Source organism: Calidris pugnax, unplaced genomic scaffold (genome assembly GCF_001431845.1).
Source record: "Calidris pugnax isolate Ruff unplaced genomic scaffold, ASM143184v1 scaffold63, whole genome shotgun sequence".
NCBI lineage: Eukaryota > Metazoa > Chordata > Aves > Charadriiformes > Scolopacidae > Calidris > Calidris pugnax.
Genome location: NW_015090852.1, coordinates 1,571,163 through 1,597,512, shown reverse-complemented (window position 1 = coordinate 1,597,512; position 26,350 = coordinate 1,571,163). Strand labels below are relative to the sequence as shown.

Genomic DNA, 26,350 nt, shown 5'->3' with positions numbered 1-26,350 from the left:
TCAGATCTTTACAAAATTCATTTCCAATTTTAAAAGAGATGTTGGCAGTCTGACATGAACAATTGTTGGTTCTAACTACCTGTAGTATCTACAATAGGTACTACATTTTATAGTATTAATGTTCCACAGGAACACATAGTCCCTTCACTCCTGAAACACACGGGCTGCTGCTTCCACATTAATGCATGAGAGCACATTCACTCGTTGCCTCCACGCCAGAGCGTGAAAGACAGGATACCTGTGCGCTCTACTGCCCGCAAAACTTGGCACAGAATTCACCCAGTGATGCAGAATTACTCTGAATCACCAAAGCCTTCATTTACAAGACAATTAGATTTTAGGCTTTAGAGATGCTAGGAATATTTACCAAAGATGGTGTCATATTTTACCAAGAACACCTCCAGGGATGGTGCCTCAACCACCTCCCTGGGCAGCCCATTCCAATGCCTGAGAACCCTTTCAGTGAAAAAATTTTTCCTAATATCCAGCCTGAACCTCCCCTGGCGCAACTTGAGGCCATTTCCTCTTGTCCTGTCGCCTGTGACTTGAGAAAAGAGACCGACCCCCACCTCTCTACACCCTCCTTTCAGGTAGTTGTAGAGAGCAATAAGGTCTCCCCTCAGCCTCCTCTTCTCCAGGCTGAATAACCCCAGCTCCCTCAGCCTCTCCTCATAAGACTTTCCTCATAAGAATACACTTACCAAGACACTTACCAAAGATGGTGTCATATTTTACCATGTTTTCACATTAGTGTAAAGAACAAAAAGAAAACTTGGGATGTGGCTCAATCGCCACAGCTGCCTAAGGTACAAAGCAGAGACAAGCATTGCCCAAGAAGGACAGACAAGCTTTATGCTCAGTCTCAGCAGCAACACTAGACATTTTCAAAGATTTTGTTGAAGTACTTTAATTCACCTGTCTTGAAGATGCTCTATTCTTAATCCCCCCGAAGATGAACTGTAGCTAAGGCTACCATTACCATTGTTTGCTTGCTCCTCTTGTATAAAGAATGTGATTAGACAACCAAAACCCCCCCACAGACAGATCTGAAGCTTTATTATTTAGGTGTCAATACTAATTTAACAGCCCTTAATTTCAGCTGAATTTGCTCTCTGATGGATGCCCATAAAAATATCAGAGACAAAATAACAGGTTGTATTAAAGAATGCGAGAATGGAAATTTAAGAGTCCTTCTCCCTCTCAATATCCTTCCCTTACAAATTTTCCAGTTCTCTTTGAGGTTGACAACAAGCACAAGGAAGACAGAATCAATGCATCAAGTACCAGAGGCCCCAGTGACTGCATCTGCAGAAATCTAGATTGCCTCCTCGCCTCTTTTCAGCCACAAACAGTTCCTGATACCAGGGAACTGCAGGCTGCTTCCCACTCAATCTATTCATTTTATGGCAGTTTTCCTCTAGTACAGCAAATCCCAAATATCTTTAAGACAGAATTACTGGAAGCTCAAGGTCCATACAATATCCTTTAGTCTAAGTACTAAACTACTAAACTAAGATATAGGCATTCTGCATGGTCTATGCTTCTTGTAAAATTCACATTGTAGTAAAGAACAATGCTTCTGTAGGTATTAGAGATTTTGTAGCTTATTTTAGCACTAGGGAGCATGGAACAGTTTTGATAAAACTGACTGTACACACACAGAACTCCACATGCTGCAACTTTAATATAGAATTAACACGTGGATAGATAATCCGACAACCTAAAAATACTTCTACAGTATGTATTATGTGCAGCACCAGCATTTGATTACTTGGAATCAGCTATTCAATATAATCTTTTCAGGTCAGACAGAAGACACGTTCCACAACAGCTGTTCTACCCAGGGCATCAGGACAGGCTGGACACACACACAGCTCCTTCCTTTTGTAGATAGAAGTCCACTGAACACATGATCTAAACAGCCTTTTAATTGGACCTCTTCAATGAAACTTTCAAATATTTGGATTTCTATAAAGAGCTCATGGATCATATTATGCTTATAAAAAATTTTAAAAAAATTGAAAAAAGCTAGCATAGATGAAAAGTCTTTAGAAATTTAGCATTACTGTCATGGACTGATGCTGAGTAGAATATTTGAAAAACACTTCTACTGAAAAGAAGTGGCCCTTCTTTCTGAACATTTTATGAGTAGTTCCAGAAAAATTACTCAGTACCTTGTCAAGCTGTACAACCAAAAGAAAACTGAAGTCTAATTGTTCCTATACCAGCCACTATACTATCAACAGACACCTACAGGTTTACAATCTCATCACACTGTCCTCCAATCCTAAATGTTTTGACCAATGAGAAATGGTATTTTAAATAAGCAAAGTCTTAAGCTGCACAACTAGAGGTTCTCAGGGGATTTTATTTTCCATTCCCTTCCTTTTTATGCATCTGATCTCTCCCCCCTCCCCCAACTCAGCCAGTCAAAAGCAATTCAACCTTACAGCGCTGCACTGTAACCAGCCTAGCAAATCAAAAAGCACACTTGGGCATTCTACCCTACATCACCCAGAGAAAGGAGCTGCCAATGGCACTACAGTTTTCCAGAGTGAAAAATTAATAAAGAGTGTGTCTTGATGCAGTACGTTTGAAAACATAAAGCACGTATTACTGTTTTGGTCTTTTAGCAGTGTAACTGTCAAGCAAATATACAGCATTTTTTTTTATCATCTTTGCTCACACTTTTAAGCATCAGAAGACAGCATTGCTAAATGAGTTCATCACTTAAAAAAAGATCGCTTTTCTTGTGTTGCTATTTTGTCATAACTATATTTAATGTTTTTCAAAAGACCACTAAGCAAAGAGGAATGAGTAACAGTTTTCTGAGCTTCTAAAATTCAACATTCCCTCCTACACCTTCACATGGAATAAACCCCAAAAGGTAATGTTTTGTTAATGTATCACTGCAAAGTTACCCAGTCTCCCTTCCCATATCATATTCAAGCCTTATTATACTGAAGGTAAAAGAGTTGTAGAAGAAATAAAATCTAGATGATTTAAGAGGTTTCTTCAATCTTCTTCTGGTCTACCTGTTCCCTCCCTCCTGCAGGTAAGAACTCTGAAAAAAAATTCCATGCGTACATTTCTCTGTCTCTTCTAGAAGGTTGTGTAGTTTAATCAATTCAGTTTGTGCCTCACCTGTTAACTGGAGTGCTATATCTCTATACAGCTCCCGAGTAATGTGAAATTCTTGCTCACGCCAGATCTTTCCATCTGGAGCGCGAATCTTCGTTTCAGTGGGATTGAAACCTGAAAGTAAACAATTCAAGAGTTTAAAGTATGTGTATAAAATGTAAATAAAGCTTTTTCAGGGTGGGCAGGGTGGGAAACTGCCAAGTAAGAAAGGAACTACTTGAATTTCTAATGCTAAATTAGAAGAAAGCAATATACCAGTCTGTCACATGCTCACAGTTGAAAAACATCCGACTGGTGAAGGAGAGATCATTAAAAATGTAAAAGGCTTTCTCAATCAATACAATGTTACTAAACTCTGGGACTGTAAGAAAAACACATTGAAATAAACCCAAGCACTAATACAGCGAGCTTCTTTTTTCATAGTAATTTGTGAGAAGAGACAGGAAGAATTTCAAAATAATCCACGCTTCTGTAAATTGGCAAGAACTTCTTTTCTTTCTTACCCATATCTATTATCAAACCATGCTATCTACTCCCATATTGCCCAAACACTGCTATGAGTCGTGTTCATGCTTTAAGATGTGGCCAGGTGGCCAAGAAGGCCAATGGCATCCTGGCTCGTATCAAGAATAGCGTGGCCAGCAGGAGTAGGGAAGTCATCGTGCCTCTGTACTCGGCACTGGTGAGGCCTCACCTCGAGTGCTGTGTTCAGTTTTGGGCCCCTCACTACAGGAAGGACATTGAGGTGCTGGAGCGTGTCCAGAGGAGAGCCACCAAGCTGGTGAGGGGCCTGGAGAACAAGTCCTATGAGGAGAGGCTGAGGGAACTGGGCATGTTTAGTTTGGAGAAGAGGAGGCTGAGGGGAGACCTCATTGCTCTCTACAACTACCTGAAAGGAGGTTGTAGAGAGGCAGGTGTTGGCCTCTTCTCCCAAAGGACGAACGACAAGACCAGAGGAAATGGTCTGAAGTTGCAGCAGGGGAGATTTAGATTAGATATTAGAAAGAATTACTTTACTGAGAGAGCGGTCAGGCACTGGAACAGCCTGCCCAGGGAGGTGGTGGAGTCACCATCCCTGGAGGTATTTAAGAAACGTATAGACATGGCTCTTCAGGGCATGCTCTAGTGCCCAAGGTTATTGGTTTATGGCAAGGTGTTGAGTGTGGGGTTTAGTTGGTGGGTGCGGTGGTTTTGGTGGGTGTTTGGTGTGGTGTGTTTTGTATTTGTTTGGTGGTTTTTTTGGGTTTTTGTTTTTTTTTTTGTGGTTGGACTCTATGATCTCAGAGGTCCCTTCCAACTACTAAGATTCTGTGATTCTGTGATTCTATGTTGCTCAATTAATCAAACTCCACTCCTTCACCACGTATAACCAATGGAGAGCGATTCTGCACCTCCGTACCTCTATATGATGGAGCTGCAGGTGCAGCTGTCACTTTCCTGACTTTGGGAGTCACCGCATTCTCCACGTTTGTGATCACGACGGGTTGCTCAGCATACCCCAAGTGCTGCCCTCTGCCACCCAGTTCTTCAGAATGCTCCCACTGCTTTCGAATCCGCTCCTTCAGCTTCTCCAACTTAGCATCATGCTGCCGCCGTTTCAAGATTTCCAGCCTATGAGCACTAGAAGTACTCGTGGCAGAAGGAGAAGACACTTTCAGGTCACTGTCCTGGGATGTGTTACTCTGAGGAGTTTTAGTGCTACTCGAATCTCCTCTGGAGCCACCAGCTTTTTCTTCTTCCAACCTTGGAGGTATTGCAACCTTAAGAAATGCCTCATTATTCTGCAGGGCATCAATTGCTGGTCTGTCATTCAAATACCTAACAACAGTCTCATCTGCAGCAGAAGAACATGGGCTTTCAAAATCTCTGCTGTGTAGATCCCGTTCATCTTGGTCATGTATCATACAGCCTGTTATTTCAGTCTTCCCTTCTGCTTCGTTGAAGTCCAAACCAGAGAGCAGTTGCTTGGCCTCAAGTTGGCTAGAACTTTGATAAGGCAGAGAGCTATACGTGTCCCTGATGTCATAGAAAGAAAAACAAAAAAAGCCACCATCAGAAACACAACTGTAGGACCTTCCAACCCAGCAATCAGCATGTTCATTAACTAAAAGAATTACTTCCTATACCTAGTCTTCACTTTAAAGGCAAGTTCTTTTAAAGTTTGATCACCACACATTTAATAGCGCAAGTCTGACGAAACTGAAAGGTTTCTGTTCCAAATCTCAATTTCTGCACTCTCTGTCTGAACAGGACTATATATAAAGTTGAAGAGCTGAAATTAGGGCATGTAAAAAATCAGCAAGCAGTAATGTTGCCCTTCAATTTAAAAAAGCTTTAAATGAAAACCAAATGAAAAACTTAAAAGATGCATAATTAATGTATGTTCTCTAAAACAAAGCAAAGCACACACGCACAGCTCCCCAACAGCACATTCATTAGTTGAGAAAATAAATATATTGCACCAAAACCTCCTGCCCTGTATTTGAGCATTAGAGGCAATCCTTGACAAGAACTTCAGAGTGAACTGGCTGTATTGCAAAAAATGTAAAATTTACTGAGAGCTTAGAAATTCAACAAACTAAGGACCTCTTAGCATTTTTTTTTGACAAAAAAACAGACTCTGTATTTGAATAGACAATTGGTACCTATGTCGTTAGGACAAAAATGTATGTAATATTTTTACTGACAAGGGGCTGAAGATGTGAAAATCCAGCACCTAAGCTACCTGGCTTGTTTCCTCAGCAAGTATGTTTAAAGAACTCATTTAAGACAGATCATAACATCATACTTATGAAACCATCATAACATCATACTTATGAAACCATCTACCTCCCTCTAGTAGCACATTCCTCCTATATAGTGCAGTAATCATTACCAATACACATAAAAGTTGAGTGGTTTAATTGCATAGAATTTCACCAAAAGCGTATATAAATATATACACACAGAGATGGTTCTACCCATTATTCTGGTTTTGCTTTCCTACGTACACTTTAAGCATTGACTACACACTGTTCTCAGTGAAGGAGTAATGTGTTAATGTAACAGGTCTGATGGTAATCCCCAAATTAATCTCCCCAATGCCACACAGTCTTCTTACTGTAAGAAAGCTATTCTTTCAATTAGATATAATTGATAATAGATATAAATAAAGTCTGTTAAATTTACTACGTGTTTTTAAAACAAATAACTGATGCGAGTAAGTTATTTCAGATAGGGTAGACAACAAAGCTGTTAATTAACAAAACTGACCCAAGATTAAACAACTGATCCAAATCAGCCTCCCATGCAACAAGGATGGAGAAGAACCTTACAACTGACACAAGAAGTGGAAAAGATGACCAAAGCTTAGATGTCAGGGTAACAATTATTAATGGAGATGTAGTGGTACTAAAAATAACCCACCACTGTCCCACTCCAATCAGTCAACAGCAATTTGATTTCACTGGGAGAATATTTAGAAAAAAAATACAAAGCGTGTGTTAGAATCCCATTTAAAAAAAAACAACTATTACCAAGCTATTCATCAGGGATGCCTCTGCAAAAAACACACACTGCTTATAAAACACAAGGAATTGGAGAAGTTATGGTAAAAATCATCTACGCTCTGATATTACAGCAAGTTATAACTAGTGTATTTCTGCTGCAGGTTCTCTTTATGAAAACTTTCAAGGCATCTTAAATCCACTACATTACTTAACACAGGCTAGGAAAAGCAGTCTCCGTATTTTCCTTCATTCTTCACATCCCACCATGTTCTGTGGCCTGCAAGGCTTTATTGCCACTCTTTGATACCATTGTTTTTATTTGGATTTCTCACACAAACAAAAACTGAATGCACCTTTAGTATTAGATGTTCTTGCTCTACACTGTCTTATGGTAATACACAGGGGAGTATGTGCTGAAGAACTAACAAAACAAAGTCAGAAAAGGATTAGGAAATACCTTTTTGGTCCTTATTACTGAAACTAAATACCTATCAAACCTATCAGGCCACAAAGGCTGCAGCCACATCAACTTGATGACCTTTTCAACACATTCGACTTCAAATTCATACTCACTGGACAGAAAATAAATTTGTAAATTTTTTTTTAAAAGAAAGACATTTTTGTCCAACATCACATGCTGCTCATGGAGGTGGGCGAGCAAATCAATTTTTGAGGAGTTGTCAAAAACATCACTGTTAGCTTAATTCTGATCTTAGCATACTTTTTTAATAGTCAACTGTCCCAGCACTAACCTGTATGAAGCCAATGGTTCCCGAAATTCCACACGATTGCTTTTTTTCACATTGCTTTCAAGGGTGGTCGCTCGAAGAGGGCTGCGTGAGGACTTGTCCTTGCTTGATTTATTTTGGCTGGAGGACCGGGAAGCTGAAGCAGAAACCAAAGAACCATCTATGTACCTATCTCTCCAGAAAGAGAAAGCTCTCGGGGCCAGAACAATTAAGAACACAGTTTTTCCTGGGTTTGAGCAGCACTCTAAAACAGCATTTAAACTACTCCATCTCTTTTTTAACAAGCTGATTTCAACTATTAGGACCCATGCGGTAGGTGTTTGAAACAATGATCATATTTAAAGACAGATAATAATGCTTAAACACTAATGATAAGTAATTAAATTTGTGAAAGTTGACTGTGTTGCCACTAGAGGTCGATCTGTCTGTTCTTCCCCAGCAGCACACTACCAGAATGCTCTAAATAGTTAAGTTTTTAAAACAAGGGCTTATTTCTTACAAGCAAATGAACTCCTTAAATGAAATAAAGGAAGCATCAGATTTAGCATTCTATGAGGGTGTAACAGTTGACAAACATTAATAAACAGCTAGTCCAGTGTAAACATAGGCATATACAATTGTTATCCAAAACCTCCAGAAAAACATGGTATCAGAATGGGATAAGCACTGCTCACTTACAGCACGGGGCAAGTCCTGTTACCCCCTCTAACCAAGTGACTATGATAGAACACTTTTCTTCCTAAGCTAAGGGAAGAAAACATTAGTTTATCCTGGGCAATTAGAGTTTCACGAATAAAGATCGTTAGCAGGAGACAACTTGGAGGCAGGAAAGAGAAATCAAATTTTCCCAGAATGCAGTGGCTTTATCCTGCCTCACACACAGTGGCCTCAATAATACATACCCTTTCTGCTTATTTTCCTGCTCGAGCTAGCAGAGGGCTTCTTGGCATCCATGACAGAATCGAACACGGCTGTGCTGGTGGGAGCTATTTCCAATTTGTTCTCTATATGACGTAGCTAGAATTTGAAGGTAATGCAAATTAGAATATTGTTTTCAATTTTTAAGCTACATTTTTTCCCCCCCAATGTGACAAATTCTTCCTCATTTTCATAAAGAATAAAACTGCAGGCAAAACCAACATCACAAGGCTGATGTTGCAAAACTGTATAGCCCTAAGGCCAGCAACTACATCAGATTGATAAGTTTTGTTTAAAAATATTATCTAAAGTAGGTTTTGTTGTATAGTATTGCTTCCATAAGTAGACTGTTGTGAAGAAAATTAATAACAACATGCCGTTGAGAGTCTTAATGCTTGGCCAGAATGAAATATTAATGCCACTTGGAATAAATTCTTAATACTCTATTCAAAATGGAGCAAGATACAAGATTCCACATGTAAAACCCCACACTGATGCTCAGCTATTATAAAAGAGAGGGACAAAGCAATGGGAAAGAGATAATTCCCCCAAAAAACCAAGCTGTTTGACTTCACTGAAGCCAGGTTTTAGAAACTAGGGTGATATCTAAGCACTTAGGTTGCCACAGAAAGACTGTTATGACAAAAAAAGAAAGAGAAAACATCAGTACTTACAGCAGCCTTAGTCTGAGAAAAAGTAGCCCATGCTGCAGTTAGATCTTACAGAGCAGAACAAATAAAAAGAGTTCTCATTAGTACATGGAAAACAATGAAATAAAATGTTGCTTCAAAACAATTTTCATGGGCTCACTAATCAAGTTCTTTCAATGACTCAATTTTAGCCTATAAATCTCCTCTGCGAGAGTCCTGACTAATAACAGCCTCATCTTAACAGAGCAATAAAATATTTAATGTAAAATTTAATGAGTTCACTAAGTTGGGTTGAATGCATTAATACACTTGAAATCATATCTACCACACATTATAGAAGAAGTTTAGAAGCTAAAATAAAGCTGGTTATCTACCCCAACACAAATACCTTACATTTTTCCATCACACTAGGGTTTAACTACTTATTTCCCCCCCTGCCCTTTCATTTTCTTCTTCCGTAAAGTAAGCATGAGTACGTGGTCACTGAAAGACTCTACTCAAAAACCAAGCTTTGAACATGTGAATTTTGAATTTACACCCTATAAACAAAACAGAAGCAATGCTTGCAAAGAACAAGCAGGAGGCACTAATCAACCTCAGCTTTATAAACTAAACAGGCAGCACGTGCTCTATGCACAATCCAGTTCAGTAGAATGCAGTACTATTTTCCTTTAAAACTATTTACTTCCTCAGTTCCCCCCTTCTTTTGGTTTCCAATGCTTCTCTTCTAATCTAATGGTTTGCATAATGCAATATCCAAAACCTTAATGTGCATCAGAACCATGGAGAGTAGTAGTATTTTTGCTTCTAGTAAAAAAGCTGCCAATTTCATTTCAGGTAAGATAACACAAAGGAAGAGGGTTAAGGAAGTAAGATAGAAACAACTTCACTTTGATTTCAAGAGATGGTGCTTCATGTCTACAGAACACCTCAGTTTCACATGGTACATAATTTTAAAATAAACTGAACATGTCAGCAATAATATCCTCTTACAGAAAAAAAATAATAATCTGTCTCTACTTTCAAAATAACTTCTGGAGTCCAGTTTTGTCATAGTGTAGATCATAAGACTGATCTTGAACCACAGACAGCATGCGACTCAGCTGTTCTACAGACTAGAGCTTTCCTCTTCTCAGGGATGTACTATAATTTCCCTTCCTCCTGCCCCCTTTCTAAATTAAAGACTAATCATGACAGTAAAAAGCTAACAGGCTTTCTCCAGTTCCAGGAGACAGAAGTTCTGCAAGTCATCTTAGTGATAACATACTGCTGCTCTTCAAGTGTCTTTAGCCCTTCATCACTTTGGAATTGAGCAAGAGTCAGGAGTAACTGCCTCTCAGGCTCTTCTTCACTTCATTCAAGAGCCTACAGTTCTAAATTTCTGTTCCTACACTGCTCCTCCTCTACAGCACTCAAACAAAAAAATGCCGTCTCTGTGCCATCTTGGCAACCGTATCTTAGGCTGGCAATTCCTAATGCAGATCAGCAAATACTCTCCAGATCAAAGCATGAAACTGCTCTCTGCAAAAAGGGAGCCGTGTAACACATGGTCTCAGCTTCCAAATTGACACAGAAGAATGCTTTCTGTAAAAAAACCCCAAAGTTTCAAATAACTCAGAATAAAACATCTTCCAAAACAAGGCAATAAAACAGAAAGAAAAAACATACCTCTGGTAGAATCCTTGTTTTGGTTATGCCTCGGATTTTGTAGAGGCACCTCATTCGACTTGTTGCTCCACATTGTGTCAATTTATCTACAAAAACAAAAAGTCACGTAAGAATTAAAGAGGCATAAAGTAGGAACACGTTTCTTATGCTAAAGGCAACAAAACCTTGATCACTATGATGAATGTTCACCTCATATGATGATTTTAAATGACCATCATGAACAAGATGAGCAAATCTGCACCAAAGCACAAACGTGTTCCCAGATTGCAATTTTTCAGAAACCACCTAATTTTGTAGATAGAGGGGTTTGCTTTTGTTCTGATTTGTTACAAAGAGTGAACTTGATAAAAGGAAATCCAGAGGTCATGCAATTTAGATCACAGTAATAAGTATTACAGCAAATCCAAAGATGACCACACTGAAATATTGCACGTGAAGGGGCAACAGAGGCACAACTACATGGCTTGAATCTTCTAAACGTTTGGTGAAAATACCCAATGGTGCCAATGACAGATGAATGTGTCACCTGTCTCTGATACAGAAAAAGGCAGAACAGAACTGTGTGGGAGGACACTAGAGCCAGGTAAAAAGATCACCCTGGAGCTGCCATTGGTTTCCTGGGGACTTCAAAGGCAATACTCACAGCGAATCTGAAAAAGTGTGAGCTCTGAGTAACAAACCATGCAGCCACTACCACCACAGGAGCTTTTAATAAAGGAGGGAAAAAAAAAACGCAGCTACTCAACCAGGAAAGATAATTTTTAAAAGAAAAGGCAAGTAATTTACGCAAAACGTTTTTTCTCATTACATTCATTGCAAAAGATGGGCTGTTACTGGTAAAGTTGTAATGGAATTTAACAAGTGCTATATAAGAAAAAAAAAGTCAGTTTTAGATACCTAAGAGGAGCTCACACAGCCAACAAGAACTCTTGATTAGTCAGTAATGCCACTACCTGCTCACCAAGGACCTCCTATCTGGTAACATGGGCTTACTGAGCTGTCTTCACAATGGACTGAGTGATGTACTTTAAGAAGGCAGAATGTACTTTTAAAAAAGTAAAAGATATTTTAGAAGGTAGAATCTCTCACTAGGAAAGAATAAAGAGCTGTAAGAGTCACAAGGCCCTGTGAAACCAGACACTTGGTATAAACAATAAATGCCTTGCTAATGAATATACCCTTGAAGAAGAACAGAAAGCTGATAATAAGGAACATTCCACAACAGAAAGCTCTGAAATCAGCTGAAAACCAGACAGCTGCTGGGTAAGGCATAAAGTCAACAAGAATTTGCAGTAACTGAGGGAAAGATAAAGGTGGCAGTGGGAGATTGAGACCACCAACTCCATTGGAGGCTGAGTTGGACTACCCTCCTGCAGTGCTGGAGCATGTGCACATCAATTAAAGGACCTTGTAACTTTAAGTGAGAGACTGTACTAACCAATAGAAATTGTTAAGATAAGGTACTAACCAATAATTATAATTACGGGTTTTGTGTTTTGAACTGTACAAATATTCCTAAAAAAGTCAGTTTTAGATACCTAAGAGGAGCTCACACAGCCAACAAGAACTCTTGATTAGTCAGTACTGCCACTACCTGCTCACCAAGGACCTCCTATCTGGTAACATGGGCTTACTGAGCTGTCTTCACAATGGACTGAGTGATGTACTTTAAGAAGGCAGAATGTACTTTTAAAAAAGTAAAAGATATTTTAGAAGGTAGAATCTCTCACTAGGAAAGAATAAAGAGCTGTAAGAGTCACAAGGCCCTGTGAAACCAGACACTTGGTATAAACAATAAATGCCTTGCTAATGAATATACCCTTGAAGAAGAACAGAAAGCTGATAATAAGGAACATTCCACAACAGAAAGCTCTGAAATCAGCTGAAAACCAGACAGCTGCTGGGTAAGGCATAAAGTCAACAAGAATTTGCAGTAACTGAGGGAAAGATAAAGGTGGCAGTGGGAGATTGAGACCACCAACTCCATTGGAGGCTGAGTTGGACTACCCTCCCGCGGTGCTGGAGCATGTGCCCATCAATTAAAGGACCTTGTAACTTTAAGTGAGAGACTGTACTAACCAATAGAAATTGTTAAGATAAGGTACTAACCAATAATTATAATTACGGGCATGTATTTCTGTGTTTTGAACTGTACAAATATTCCTAAGAGTTTTCAGGCAGGGGTGCTAGCTTTGTGGATAACCACCCAGCACCCACCTCTGCAGAAACGCAATAAATAGAAAATACCTCTACTCTGTGTGTGTACTGGCCTTTGCACATGGAGTAGACAACCCTGCTTTGGGACAACACGAGGCCATTTCTGTTACAGAAAACATAAATTAGGTGAACACAGAATTCATACAGGAAGTTCTGGACCTCTGAAAGAGTCATAAAGGCACATTTTCCTCTCTCTTCTCTCATGCACTCCCAGATACAATTTTTCTTTTTTTTTCAGAAGATTTCTTTTGTTTGCACTTCTCTACATTGTGTACCACATAAAAGGGCATTCAAATAGAAAGGTCATTCTTCTGATAGAAGTTGACCAAACATCCCATAAAATTAACACTGTATACTACTTACTGGCACAGATACATTGCCTGTACATTTTGTGACAAGGATTTTTATCATATACTGTTTGAAGGATACAACAGTGACGTTTGGTCCTCACATTCAGTCACACAGCTTGTATTTACAACAGTGAGTTATCCAACAAAACTGCTCTTACGTCCCAAGAAAGACTATCAACAATAAGGAACACAGGTCTTCAAAAGACCTTTAGTTCTGACTCTCTTCAAGGAATCCAAAAAGATGTTCAAAAGACCTTGGAAAAGGTATGTGAGCTTATATATGTGGGTACAGAAAAACACAAATACACATTCCTTAGTGCAGTCCACAGTCACATAGAAATTCAAGAAAGAAGCCAGGGGTGTCTTGTTTTTTAAGTATCTAGTTATGGGCAGTGAGCCAAGTGAAGTTAGAAAATTCTGTTTCTAGGACAGGTGCTGCAGAACTCATTCATGCAGAACCACAGCTTTTTGCCTCACATCACTTATGCTGTAAATCATAACACTGCCCTGCCCTGGAAATCATCTAATTGATCTTCTCCCTCACCAGAGCAAAAAGCTGCTGTGCTAGAAAAGTAGAAAAAAAGTATTAATAAAAATGGGGGGATTTTCCATAAAGAACCAATTTTGAGAGCTGCTGGAAATGTCGTATCATACCATTATCAGGTTTCTTGCCCAAAAATAAACATAACAAAATACGCTCGATATGCAAATTTAGCCTAACTTCTAGACAAGCAACCATTTCTTATGAGATTAAGTATCCCTCTTCAGGTAACTGCTTGGGATTTATTCTTAGAATTACCACTAGAGATAGAAGAACTTAGTGAGGGACTAGAATTGTTCTCACTATACACACACAAATCTGCATAGTTTATAAGAGGCCACTCAAACTCTCCTCCTTTCTGTGTAAGTTGGGAAGTAATCACAAAGCATCCTGCAGTATTTCCCCAACCAAATACCTGCAGTGCTGGCTCCAAGTGCACAATATTACTCTTACTGGTTTCAGTGCAGCCAGCTGAGATCCACCAGCAGTTTTGCTTAACTCAGGTTGCCGCTGTTTGAAAAAAAGACATTTTTTCAAAAAAAGAACCGAGCATTCTGGAGCTGTCTGCAGTTTCAGGAAAGCAACACTGCAGTCGTTTTCAGACTTCAGAATCTTTGTAACTGTAAGGGTTTGGATTTTAGATGTCCCTCTCCCCCTCCTTTGAAATGATGGGAGAAATTTAGCAGCTTTTCAAAACATAACACAAATTATGTTGATTCCCACCAACCTTTGAATTCCTATGGATTACTAAAATAACTTCTTTTGAATTGCTATAGCTTACACGAATAAGCAGCACCCTACAAAAAGGAAGTATTTGTATAATTCAATACCCTGTCTCGCAAGAAGTTAAACCAGACAGAAAAGACACTTTAGTGCTATCAAGAGTACAGCTCCAGGATAGGGGAGAAAAAAGAAATAAATCAGGACACAGTTGCCATGTCTATTTATAGGACTTGCACGCGGGGTAGTGGACCAGTTAAACAATAAAATTCACTGAAATGAATACTGATCAGAAAATAATACTAAACTAAAAAAATTATTCAATGGAAGTTCAAATTATTTTTAAAATTCATTTTACGTCAATATAAAAGTTGTCGCAATGCCCCATGAACAACTTTAAGAAGAAACACATTGTAAAAATTACATTCTGAAATGACTGCTTCAAAAAGTTTCAAGTTTGTTTTTTTTTGGCTAAACTAAATGACTCACCACTATATAATATAGAGCTTAGACAAAGAGGCTGAGCCCAACAGATGAAATGCCAAAGAACTGAGGGGACAGCAGTGATGGCAAAAGGCTGGATATGGCTATGAGGACCTTGAAAAAAGGTGGAAGACTGCAGAATCAACAGAATTGATCTCCTGGTAATTTGATTGCTCACTGATAGGCACAGACATCCTACATATGTTCATTAAAGGCTGGTTGCCAAGCCTCATCTTGGGTGAACGTTAAGATACAAACACCACTGTGTTCTGAGATTTCAATCCCACGCCAAGTGCCCATCTCATCCTTTACTCATTTGTCCAAGGCAAAAATAACCAAAAAGCACACAAGAGGAGGCACGGCAGAACTGCTGCAGATAAGGACCTAAAAGGAAACGAGCAAGGAACTGATATACTCCAAACTCCTGGAAGAAACTGGGGGCGGGGATGGACATGGAACAGGACTGTCACTCTCTTCCACACACACTGTTCCTACAGGAAGATAATGAAGAGAACTGACAGGTCAGAAAGTGCATGAAAACAGGCTAGAAAGGAGGAAATGGAAACAAAGAGAAAAACACTGATGAATAAAAAAAGTAAAATGAGAAACCAGCTCTACATTTACTACCAAGGATGGCACTGAAAGGTACAACAGATAATAAAACAAGTCAACACAGCAAGAGGACAGTGTTTCAAAGGAATGGGAAACATGAAAGTAGAATCTGCTTAACAAAGGTACAACAAAAACATAAAGAGATGAAAAACAGAGCTGGGAAAAAGAGAAAGAAAAATGGTGAGAAAAAACAGGACATAAAAAGGAAGAGAATGGAGAAAAACAGGAAGGGGAGAGAAATAGAATTAATATTAGAAAGACTGGAACAGAGTCACAAAAAGGAAGAAAATAAACTGGTATATTGGTCCAACTGTAAAGTTTTTCCAAGCATCCTCAGTATGATTTTTTTCCTAGCACAGCCTCCGTAAGATAGGAAAGAGGAAACTCAGAAGTCATGACACTGAAACGAGGAAACGGGAGAGGAACCCAGATCATACAGATTCAGAGAAGGCAGAGAATGTGAGCAAGAGATCTCCCACTGTTATTTTCACTAATATTTCGTGGTTATGCAAAAAAAAAACCAAAACAGCGACACCAGTATGCATAGGGAACAGCATTCCTCAAGACTTGGTTTCATATAATACCACAAGGGATACCAAATGAAAGGGATACCACAAAAGATGAAGTTTTGCTAAGAGTAAAGAAAGAAATAAATGTTTAATATTTACTTCTATGAGATATTTTAAAATGTGTAATCCCCGAAGTGGCAGGTTTTGCTACAAGCTGGGTATGTGAGGCCAGCACTTCACACAACTGAAGGTACAATAAGGAAGCAGTGCTGACAAAAGAAGCCATCTTTTCCTTCCTTTATGCCTTGGTCTCTCTTGCCTTATTCAGGCAGAAAGTCAACAGAACTATGTGGCAAAGAAAAGTGGACTGGGAATGTGGTAAAGTCTAAAAGCAGCTTTTTTGTTCTTTTGGCTTTATTAGTTTTAGCTAGTACTAGCTGCTGTCATGTATCATACAAAAGCAGCTTTTTTGTTCTTTTGGCTTTATAATAGTTTTAGCTAGTACTAGCTGCTGTCATATATCATAATCTACAATCGTGCCCCAAGAGCAAATGCTTGAACCTGCTATTGCCTTTACCTCAAGCACAGTGAGTGGGACTAGGGAAAACAAAAACCATTCCCATCACCTTCTTCTTACCCGTGGAGATACCACTGGAGGTCAAGGGTACCACGGGAGTCTATATGCCCCTTGTGTCCCACTGCACCCACACCTTGCACAGTGCAGACAACTTGTCCGTGGGGGAAATAGGCATGGAGACAAATAAAAGGTTTTAGGGAAGTTTTTTCCCATTTACAAAAATATTTTAAGTTTCCATGTACAAATAATTCAAAGTTGACTTCTGAATCTTAAAGACCCTCTAGAGCTCCTGTCTGTGCAGCTACACTTCTGCATTACTGGCAGTAACAGACACACACAAGTGGACAGACACAATCAGACCTAGTCAAGCAAACTATTTTTCCACTGAAAGTGATGGAATTTCTATTTAAAGACACCAGAAACACTTTCTGGTCTCCTCAAATACCACAGAATACAATTTATGATGATATGCTTGCGTCTGGAATACAAACACATTTACCTACTCATTTTTATAGAATCCAAGCTGTTACCATATTGCATTATCCCATTTAAATGAGAGCTAAAACTAATACATTGTTCTAAGACTTTTTTTTTAATGTTTATAGGCTTTTAAATTCTTTTTGATACAAGAGTAACATACTTCTTGTACTTCTAACTAATACATTGTTCTAAGACTTTTTTTTTTTAATGTTTACAGGCTTTTAAATTCTTTTTGATACGAGAGTAACATACTTTTTGTTCTTCAACATATTTTGAGAAAACTTTGTCTCTGAAAGCAAGTAAATGCAGGTGATTTACTGACCTTCCTCGGGACTAAGGACAAGTTCCAGCACAACAAACAAATGCATGATGTTATTTGTCAAAAAAGCGCCACATCTCCAGAATCTACAGCCGACTCTGCAGAATCTGACAGGTCCTCCCCGCACCTTCTCTCAGTGCTCATTTATATAACAAGCCTTCAAATGAAATGTTTCAGGGGCAAAGGTTCTGAAAGGAAGTTAATATTCAAAATCCAAGTACAACTCCAATCGCGCAATGCTTCATGGACGCAAACTTCATCTTAACACTTCTCCACCATATTATCTCGAGTCTGTAATCTCTGCTTTGATCCTCCAAAATTATTTCTGCTACAAAGTTAGGGATTTTTCTTCTCATGGTGGTGAGCTAAAAGGTCAATGGGTTCAAACTATTCAGAGTGTCTTCACAGGTAGTTTTGCAGGTACTTAATCTGACTGGCTGCTAATATTTTTGACTTAGAAATATTTTACTGGTCCAGATTGTGCTGCATCCCAAGAGCGAGGATGACAATGAATTCAACTATGTAAAGCTGATGCAAGAAAAAGCTGGACGTAACAAACGCCAACAATGTCCAAGGGGCTTGTGAACATTAGCCCCTCTGAAGGAGTAAAATTTTAGATACTATTCAGTATTTTGTCTTGTAATGGAAAAAGTAAATATACCAGAAGAAATCACATTCCCATCATTGTGACTTTGGAAAATAATAATTAAAAACAAAAAAGCTTCCAAAGTAAAAGAAATATGCCAAGAAAATTTCACCTGTCTTAGGCTAGAAAAACTTCAAAAAGCTCATAGAGATATTAAGGTAGTACAAAAAAAACCCCACAAAAACCAGCAATCAAGATATGCCACACACTTGCAGATAGAAAAGCAGTAAAGAATTTCAAAGCACGTCACTGCCTCTAACTGTTAACCAGGAAGATAAATTACATCAGGCCATATATCCATCAAATGTCAGAAAATATAGTAGAAAAGTACAAATATGTTTCATGAGCTCTGAGATTAAATCAGGCATCAGTTAGCTACTAAATTTGTGTTCAAACTATAGTAAAGATTTTCCTATAAATGAAACATTACTGAATTTGATTCTCTACAGCTGTATGCTGAGGATGGACATTTACAAAGCCCGTCTGCTATGAGACGACATGGCAACTTGCAGAAGTGTCTCTGCTTCATCACAAGTGATGTAAAAGTGATGAAAAAAAACCTAAAAACACCTGACACTAAAAAAATAGATTAGTAGTTTTACTGAAAGTAAAATGCATTTAATGTCTTCTTATGCTGCATCACATGCTAGGAGGTAGTCTGAGGAAATCTATTGAAATGAATGTTGTGACAGCTAGCGTAACTTGATTCATTGTTCGTGAAGAAATCAGAGTACAGAGGCATAGAGAATGCATCCATTTATTAAGGAGATGCACACGAGGATTTGCCTTTCCATTCAGAAGTTCTGTATTTTCTTTGACTTCAAAGATCTTTGCATTTATGACAGAAAATAGGTAGCATATCCTAGTTTCAAGAACAAATAACAAAGTCCTGAATTTGTTTCCTTAGGCTTCAAAATAAAAGTTCATTCTGTTTCCAGTCACTAGAAATTGCACATTAGAATATTAGAATATTTCAATTTTTGCAGCCCGTAATAAATCCATTCATCAGAATATGCTCAAATTCTTCAACAAGTCCTCTCTGATCTCACAAGGAACACTCCAATGTGTGGGAGTCATCTTAGAACTTACAGGCAATCCTCGCAGCCAGGTACAAGAACCAGACCTGCCAATTTTGAGAGTCTAAGACAACAGCTTCCAGCTGCTCAACAATACCAAGGATGTACAAACAGAGCAGCAATTCCATCTGCAGCTGTGTCCACTGCAGACAGACTGATCACTATTTCCTTCCAAAGCAAAATAAAGTGTGTGAAAACTTAAGAGAAAATGTTCTAAATGTTACTTCCTCAAGTTTGATGCCTTCGCTCTGAAATGTGTGAAAACTTAAGAGAAAATGTTCTAAATTGATGCCTTCACTCTGAAACTGCATTCAGAAGTGGTGTCTGAAAAACGTCTCAATAACAAGATGAGACATTAAAAAAAAAACAACAAAACCCCACAACAAGCAGAACAGTCACCACCAGTTGCTGTCTCCGACCCGGCATTACAAAGACTGGCACCAGGACTCTGCTGAGAACACTTTTTCTTGAACTAGCTAGAAAGAGCAACGGCGTATTTTCTCAGATTTAAATAATTCCATCCCATTAAATGTTGTAAGTGCCTAAACCCTAAAAATCCAGACTTTTCTGTTCCAGTATGGCAATTCCACATGATGTATTTGCTATTAGCAAACATAAGGCATCACGTTTATATGACTGGAAAATATCAGAGAAAAATGCAACTGTTTTTTAAACTTTTACACTCTTTTCCCTTGGATCAGTCTTAGTATGAAATTCAGCCCTCAGTGAGGAGTGATCTTACAAAGCTAAAACACAGCCACAATTTCTGTTCACATTCAGTAAGTTTCAATTGACCTAGTGTAATTGATTAGTTAATTTATTTGCTCTATTCTTTCTCTAGTATATTGACAAAGATTTCAGCCTTGCGCACACAACTAATTTTATTCTCAATTGAGTAGTCCATTAAAGTCTATTTTATCATTAGCACAATGATACACATACATCTTCCAAGCACTTACATCTCTGGATAAATTTTACGCTCAGACGTTCTGATGCAGCCACATGCCTAATATATTAACTGTACTGGGAAAATCATCTCTCTGCAACCAACTACCAAAACCCTTCTGTTATCAGTATCACAGTACTAAACCCGTTCTGATATTTGTTTGAATATCATGAATGTTATTAGTTTAGGTACATCAGTAGCACAGTTCAAACAGCAGCTGCTGGACTGATAAAAAAGTCACACTCCTGATGCAAATTTCTAAGGTTGAGTTAAGCAGATTTAGTGCCTTGACAGTGATGAAGGAATGCCTATACTCTTCCCTGCCTTCCCTAGCAATCTTGCCACTCCTCTGTGATAGATGCGGTGCTCATCTAGTGAGTCACAAGCCAGATCATCTCACTAACCCAGCAGAAAATTATTTTTCTTTTTTTTTTTGTGTGTGTTAGTGTTCTACTGGTTTACCAAACTCAATCAGGCTGTTGCATGGTCAATGCTGGAACTGGTCAAAGTCGGGGAGAAGCAGCAGCAGCAGCAAAACATCGTGCTCACTCACCTTATATTGTGCAGCTTCACCTAACTGCCATAGATTCAGCAACATAAAATAGACGTAGCACTGTGTGCACTAACGCTCCTGATTCCAAATACATGCCTAATTTTAAAGACATTAATAGGACTACTGCCTCGTCTGGGCACACTGAAGTCAATGAGACTAATCACATCGATGGCTTTCTACACAAGGGTGTTTGATACAACATAACCTTCTAGCAGAAACAAGCACTATGTCTCGTAAGGGGGTAAGGAGATGCAGAAAAATCATTATACCTGAGTTAACAAAACCTTTAGAGTAGAAGTACTGGCAATTCCAAGATTGGACTCTCATCCATTTAAGGGATGCTTTTAGTATGGTGGCACAAATCGCCGATGAAGTTATTTCAAGACATTAAAGACAGCATCCACTGTTATATCTGTAAATATATACGGGACTGTTGTACCTGTAAAGTCTTCCCAGTGGTATAGTGGCAAACTTAAGCTATGCGCCAGCTGAGTAAAACAAATTCACGCAAACAAAATGTTTTATAGCTTTTAAAGTCATGTTCTTTCAGCTGCAGCCACACCTAGCCTAGGGAGTCTACCAGAAGATGTACATCAATCAGCAGTGTAATTTCTTCAGTACCCCGGCCCCTTGTAGAAATGTGTCATTACTACATAAATTAAGTTGCTCTATTTAGTGGATGCAGCATACCTTTATTTAAGGTAGCGTCACTCACAGAAACTGAAGCCTTCAACAGTTTACAGGGTTTGCGTGGCCACACCTTCAGTTGCATTTAATTTTCTAAAGCATTACCTCATGAAAACTGTTGTGGCAACCAGAACTAGACGAAAGAGTGAGCAGTTCACATAACCTAGCTTCTCCGTGCAGACGGTCTGACAGCACATTTTGAGCTCAGATGCAACACAACAAACAAGCGTCCGACAGCCTACAGCTCCACATACGTTTGTCCCACAAGTACAACGTTTTTGGTTGCCATAGACTCTTGAATGAGTTTTCAAGCCCAAACATTCCATGTGAAATAGTTTAAGATGGCAAAATACAGAACTGACCGGTCAAGTTGTAAATTTTCAACTGCGAGGCACTGGATTGTTCATCTACACAATTAAGCTATTTGACACATAAACGTCTATAAAGCACATACATACACAGTGTGCCAGGAAACTTGGTTGTTGAAATACAGCTTCCATCCAGAGACAAAAAGAGATAAACTCTTCCAGAAAAACCACATCAACAGGAGGCATTATATCACAGAGAGGAAAAAAAAAGAAAAAGCCCCAATCATACTAGTATAAAAACCTTTATGCCAACAACAGCCCAAATGAATGGCACCAATGAGGTCAGAAAACGCTCGGGGCAGATGTTACCCAGGGATGTAAGAAGCACTTTCAGCCGACGGGCGCCGAGCGATCCCAGTCCCCTTCCCGCAGCCTGGCCGGCCCCATCCCGGGGCAGGAAGCACAAGCAGAGCCTACATTTAAACTTTAAAAGCGCCGGCAGTCGCCTGACCCGGAACAACGGGGCGGCTTCGGAGGACAGCGGGTCCCGGCCGAGCCCTGCCCGGCCCGGGGAGGCGGACAGCGAACCGGAGCTTCACCCAAAAACCCGGTTTCGGCTGTTTTCCCATACAAGGCGAAAAGACAACAGTGAAACCAGAGCTCCGCTACCCTCTCCCTTCCCCCGCCGCCCCCTCAGACAACAAGCCGTAGAAAACAAATTAAAAGTAGAAGGAGAAAGAGACTTAACGGATGAGCCGGGTACAGCGGAGGACGTCGGAGCCCGGCGGCGCCAGCAGAGGCCGAGCCAAGTGACAGCCGGCAGCGCCGCCCGGCCGGGCCCGCCGAGCCCCCGCCACCGGCCCAACCCGGCCCCCGCCGGCGGCCCCGCCCCAGCTCCACCTCGTTCGGCGCCCCGTCCCCTTGCGGGAGAGCAGCCGCCAGCGGCGCCGGGCCGAGCGCGGCCTGGGGCGGCGGCGGCACAGGCTGCTCCCCGGCGCGGGGCAGGGCGGGAGCGACCGGCCAAGTCTCGCGAGAACCGGGCCCGCCGCCCGACCTTCCCAACATGGCGGCGCCCCGCCGCTCCCCCTCCCCGCTGTCCGCGCCTCATCCCCGGCGGCGGCCATGTTGGGTGCGGCGCGGCCTCCCTGCCCCAGCGCCTCAGCGGTCCCGCGCGCTTCTCCCCTCAGGGGCGCCTCCGCCAGCCGCGGCCCCGCAGCCCGCCTACCTTGCTGAAGCCGGGACCGGGCTGAGGTGAGGAGCGGAGCCCGGCGCGCCACAGGTACAGCCCGGGCGGCGGGAAGGGCTGAGGGCGGCGCCGGTCGAGCGCAGCTTTCATGGTGCCCGGGAAGCCCACGCAACGGCGCGCCTGGCTTTGGGCGAGGCGGCCGGCGGCGGCTCCCGGCCTCAGGGCTGGGGCCAGGGCCTCCCGCCGGGCCTGCTGTTACCCCACAGGGCGGGGAGGTTCGAGTCTTCAGGCTCCTCTGGGCACCAGAACCTCCCTCTGCCTCAGAAAAAAACAATCTTTTTCCAATATTTTCCTCACAGTTTTCTCCCCCCCCCCCCCCCCCCCCCCCCCCCCCCCGTGTTGTGCAGGCTTGACTTGTCGGGTCAGTTCACATGCAAATGGTGTAAAAATGAAGAGCTGTGGCAGAGCTCTGGGTTTTGATGCAAGAACAGGACTTCGCAATGTTTATTAAAGCGCGGCCGCAGAGCGGTGCCAGCGCTGATGCTGGCATTCCTGAAAGCAGCTCCAGTCGAAACTAGGGCACCACTTTTTAGTCATTTGTATTCATAGCTAAGTCACCTTTATAAAAATAATTGAATTTTTTTTTTTTTTCCCAAAATGAAAGTTGCCAGTTGCCAAATTTAAGTTTAAATAAACAACATTTGCAAAACTCCAGAGAGATGACTGAGTACCAACCAGCTTATTTTCCCTTTTAACAGTCATTATAGACCTGGAAGAGTTAGTATATTATCCTCTGTTGCATAGATTCCACCCCAAAGATGCATTAAAACCACCCACGTTTCAAAAATATGTCTAAGATATTATCCAGCTATAACAAAATCATTTCCACTGAAGAAGGAAACTTATTAGAATAGGAAAAAAGAAATCCTTCCTGCAGTTATTTTGGGAATGTCTCCTTCAGGGCTTGTCTACAGCATCACCAGAGTCTGGTTTTCAGTCATTAGTATGATTGTTTGACTACAGATGCCAAATTTCTTGGGGGAGCACGGGGGCGGAGAGATGCCTACCCCAACCACTAAAGATTCAGTAAAACTACCGTGGCTTCCCCCCCCACACCCCCTTTTTTTTTTCCTTAACCAAAAAGGATTAAACTATTTTTACATAGCCCCTCCTTTTCTGAGTGGTCAACATATTGCATATAAATTGTTCCAATATGGGAACACCATTCAAAACCACCCTAAACACTGAGAGACCATTACAGCTGGGAAGCTTAGGCAACACAGAACTTAATCATGTCACAATTACAGGATACCCATTTAACCTTGATTTGGCTCTTTTACATACACAAACTAATTACAGAGTATATTTTCCAGTGTAAGCATACCTCCTTTGAAACAAGAGGTAAGCTTGATATGTTGGTGGTTAAACCTTTGAAAACTATTTTGTTTTGTCAGGTAAGGGGGAAAAAAAAACCCCATGAACACCGAAAGATGAGCACAGCTCCAATGGGAAAAAGTGGTAAGTAGTGCCTCATTCCCTCTTGAGTCGTCAGCAAACCTGCTCCTCCCAAATGCAGAATACTGCAAGTAATAATAATAATGACAAATTCAGTCAATGAAAACAATATTACTACAGTGTATGGGATCCCTGATCACAGACTAGGGCAAATTAAATTATTGCATTCCCCGTCATCACCTAGTGTTTGCTTAAATTTACTGCTTAATATTGCTGGATTGGCAGCCTATTTAAATTGTTCAGCACTTTTGTAATGCACTACCTCTTTAATTATGCTTTTAAACATAGTTTCTCTTTTCTGCTTGGAAGCAGTTAATCTAGTTTCATGCTCCTCCTTTTCATCTTCAGGCAAAGGAGGCATCACATTAGGATTTTCTCAAACATGAACATCATTTGTTTTCAGTCAGTCAAATAAAATTAAAAGGCAAAGTTTGTCTACTGTTTTTGCTTCTACATGCCTTTATTTATTCTCTGTATCTGTCAGTGGAACTTAATTGTGAAACTTTAGATTACTTTTTCAAAGACTCCCTACCAATGGGCATAAAGCTCTGACAGGCAAGCATCGCACAAAAGGAGGAGAAAGACATGCTTACAGAAAATGCAATCGTCTTGTGAAATTCTCTAAGAGCAGAAATAAAGAAACTGTTTACCTGCAAGCAGCCACAGCTGAAAGAAAAGGAGGAACTGAACACACTCCAGTTTGATGAACTGCTCATTAAACTGCGAAGCAACGGAGAAACCCACAGCAAGCGCTGCCCAAGCACTGAAAGCGGTGGATGGAGACAAATAGTAACTTAAAAGTAAAGAGCCACAATCTCATCTTACACTCACTCAGTTATTGCAGCTTTAAGAGAGAGGTTTGGAAAGTTTTCCACTCCATACTACTCTTGCACACCCCTTCTAAAATTAGAAAGGGGCAGCTGGCTATTGCAGCCAAAAGATCAGCTAGACCCCCCCCTCCAGACACCCTCCCCCCTTTCTTTGACTGACACGGCTCCCAAGAGCCAGGGAGGAATTTGGGGAAGGGTGTTTCCACCTGTTGGACATGGAATGAGGTTGTCCAGGCATTCAATTATAAATCCAACTGTCAGGAGCTGACAATAAAACAGGACACAGGACAGCTGTGAGGACTGGAGGACACCCCCCACCCTCTCCTACATACTCCTACAATCTTGCAGTTCGTCTTATAGCAGAAACAATGCCTAAAAAATTGCTCTCTGCATGATTTGGGCTTATAAAATAAAGGGATCACCTCAGATTTGTTCTTATGGTTTTCCAGCTTAGCTACAGGGTCTTAGCACAGAATCTGGCAAGCTGTTAACGTGTCCAAAACCAGATTTTTTTGTAAATGCAGTGTGCTGGTGATCGCACTGCAAATGGTGTGTGTAGCTGCATTCTGTACAGCAAATACCTCTATGGCTCACCTTGCCTTTTGCACTCAGTTTGAGCTGAAGAGATGATGAGTTCAAAACATTTTTCAAAGAAAGGATATGAAAACCATGACTTTTTTTTTTTTTAATTTGAGGAAAATGAGCAAATGCTTTTGTTGGTGTGAAAAAATGGAGGACAATATTTTAACAAACCTGCTTAACATGCTCTGAAGTCCACTGCTCAGCACAATGTGAGTCAGAGCAGGGTATGAGAGCCGGACGGTAACAACAGACAGGGCTGCGCACTGTCCTCAGTCCCTTTTACAACATCCACTGCTGAAGGCAACATGGGTATTGCCAACCTCCAGGTGCATGAAAGCAACAGCAGGAGTAGCAGAAAAAGGGGCCACACTCCACCTTTCACACGGGCTGGCTACCTGCAAGAGGGCTCTGCTCACAACTTGAGCAGTCTGATTGTGTTTTCCAGCCCAATTTGCAGAAAGCTGGAAATTTTGTCGGCAAATTGGTGCACAGCTGATTCTGCTCCTCAAAGATCATGTTCTGCCCAGAGTTTGTATGCTGTAAGCTCACAGAACAAGAAACGTCCCCTTCTCAGTCCCAAGGCCAGACCCAGTGTCCTT

General features: G+C 40.7%; 1 protein-coding gene across 1 annotated transcript in view; it reads right to left on the bottom strand.

Annotated features, from left to right (window-relative positions):
* CEP350 (centrosomal protein 350kDa) overlaps window positions 1–25,238 on the bottom strand; it is an 85,665-nt gene extending 60,427 nt beyond the window's left edge. The window contains exons 1-7 of the mRNA XM_014943447.1: window positions 24,990–25,238; window positions 10,615–10,700; window positions 8,971–9,014; window positions 8,281–8,395; window positions 7,382–7,514; window positions 4,541–5,157; window positions 3,145–3,255 (exon numbers count right to left, since the gene is read on the bottom strand). Of these exons, the coding sequence (XP_014798933.1) occupies window positions 3,145–3,255; window positions 4,541–5,157; window positions 7,382–7,514; window positions 8,281–8,395; window positions 8,971–9,014; window positions 10,615–10,687 (1,093 nt within the window). The 5' untranslated portion in view covers window positions 10,688–10,700; window positions 24,990–25,238. The remainder of the gene's footprint in view (window positions 1–3,144; window positions 3,256–4,540; window positions 5,158–7,381; window positions 7,515–8,280; window positions 8,396–8,970; window positions 9,015–10,614; window positions 10,701–24,989) is intronic.
* Between the last annotated feature and the right edge of the window lie 1,112 nt (window positions 25,239–26,350).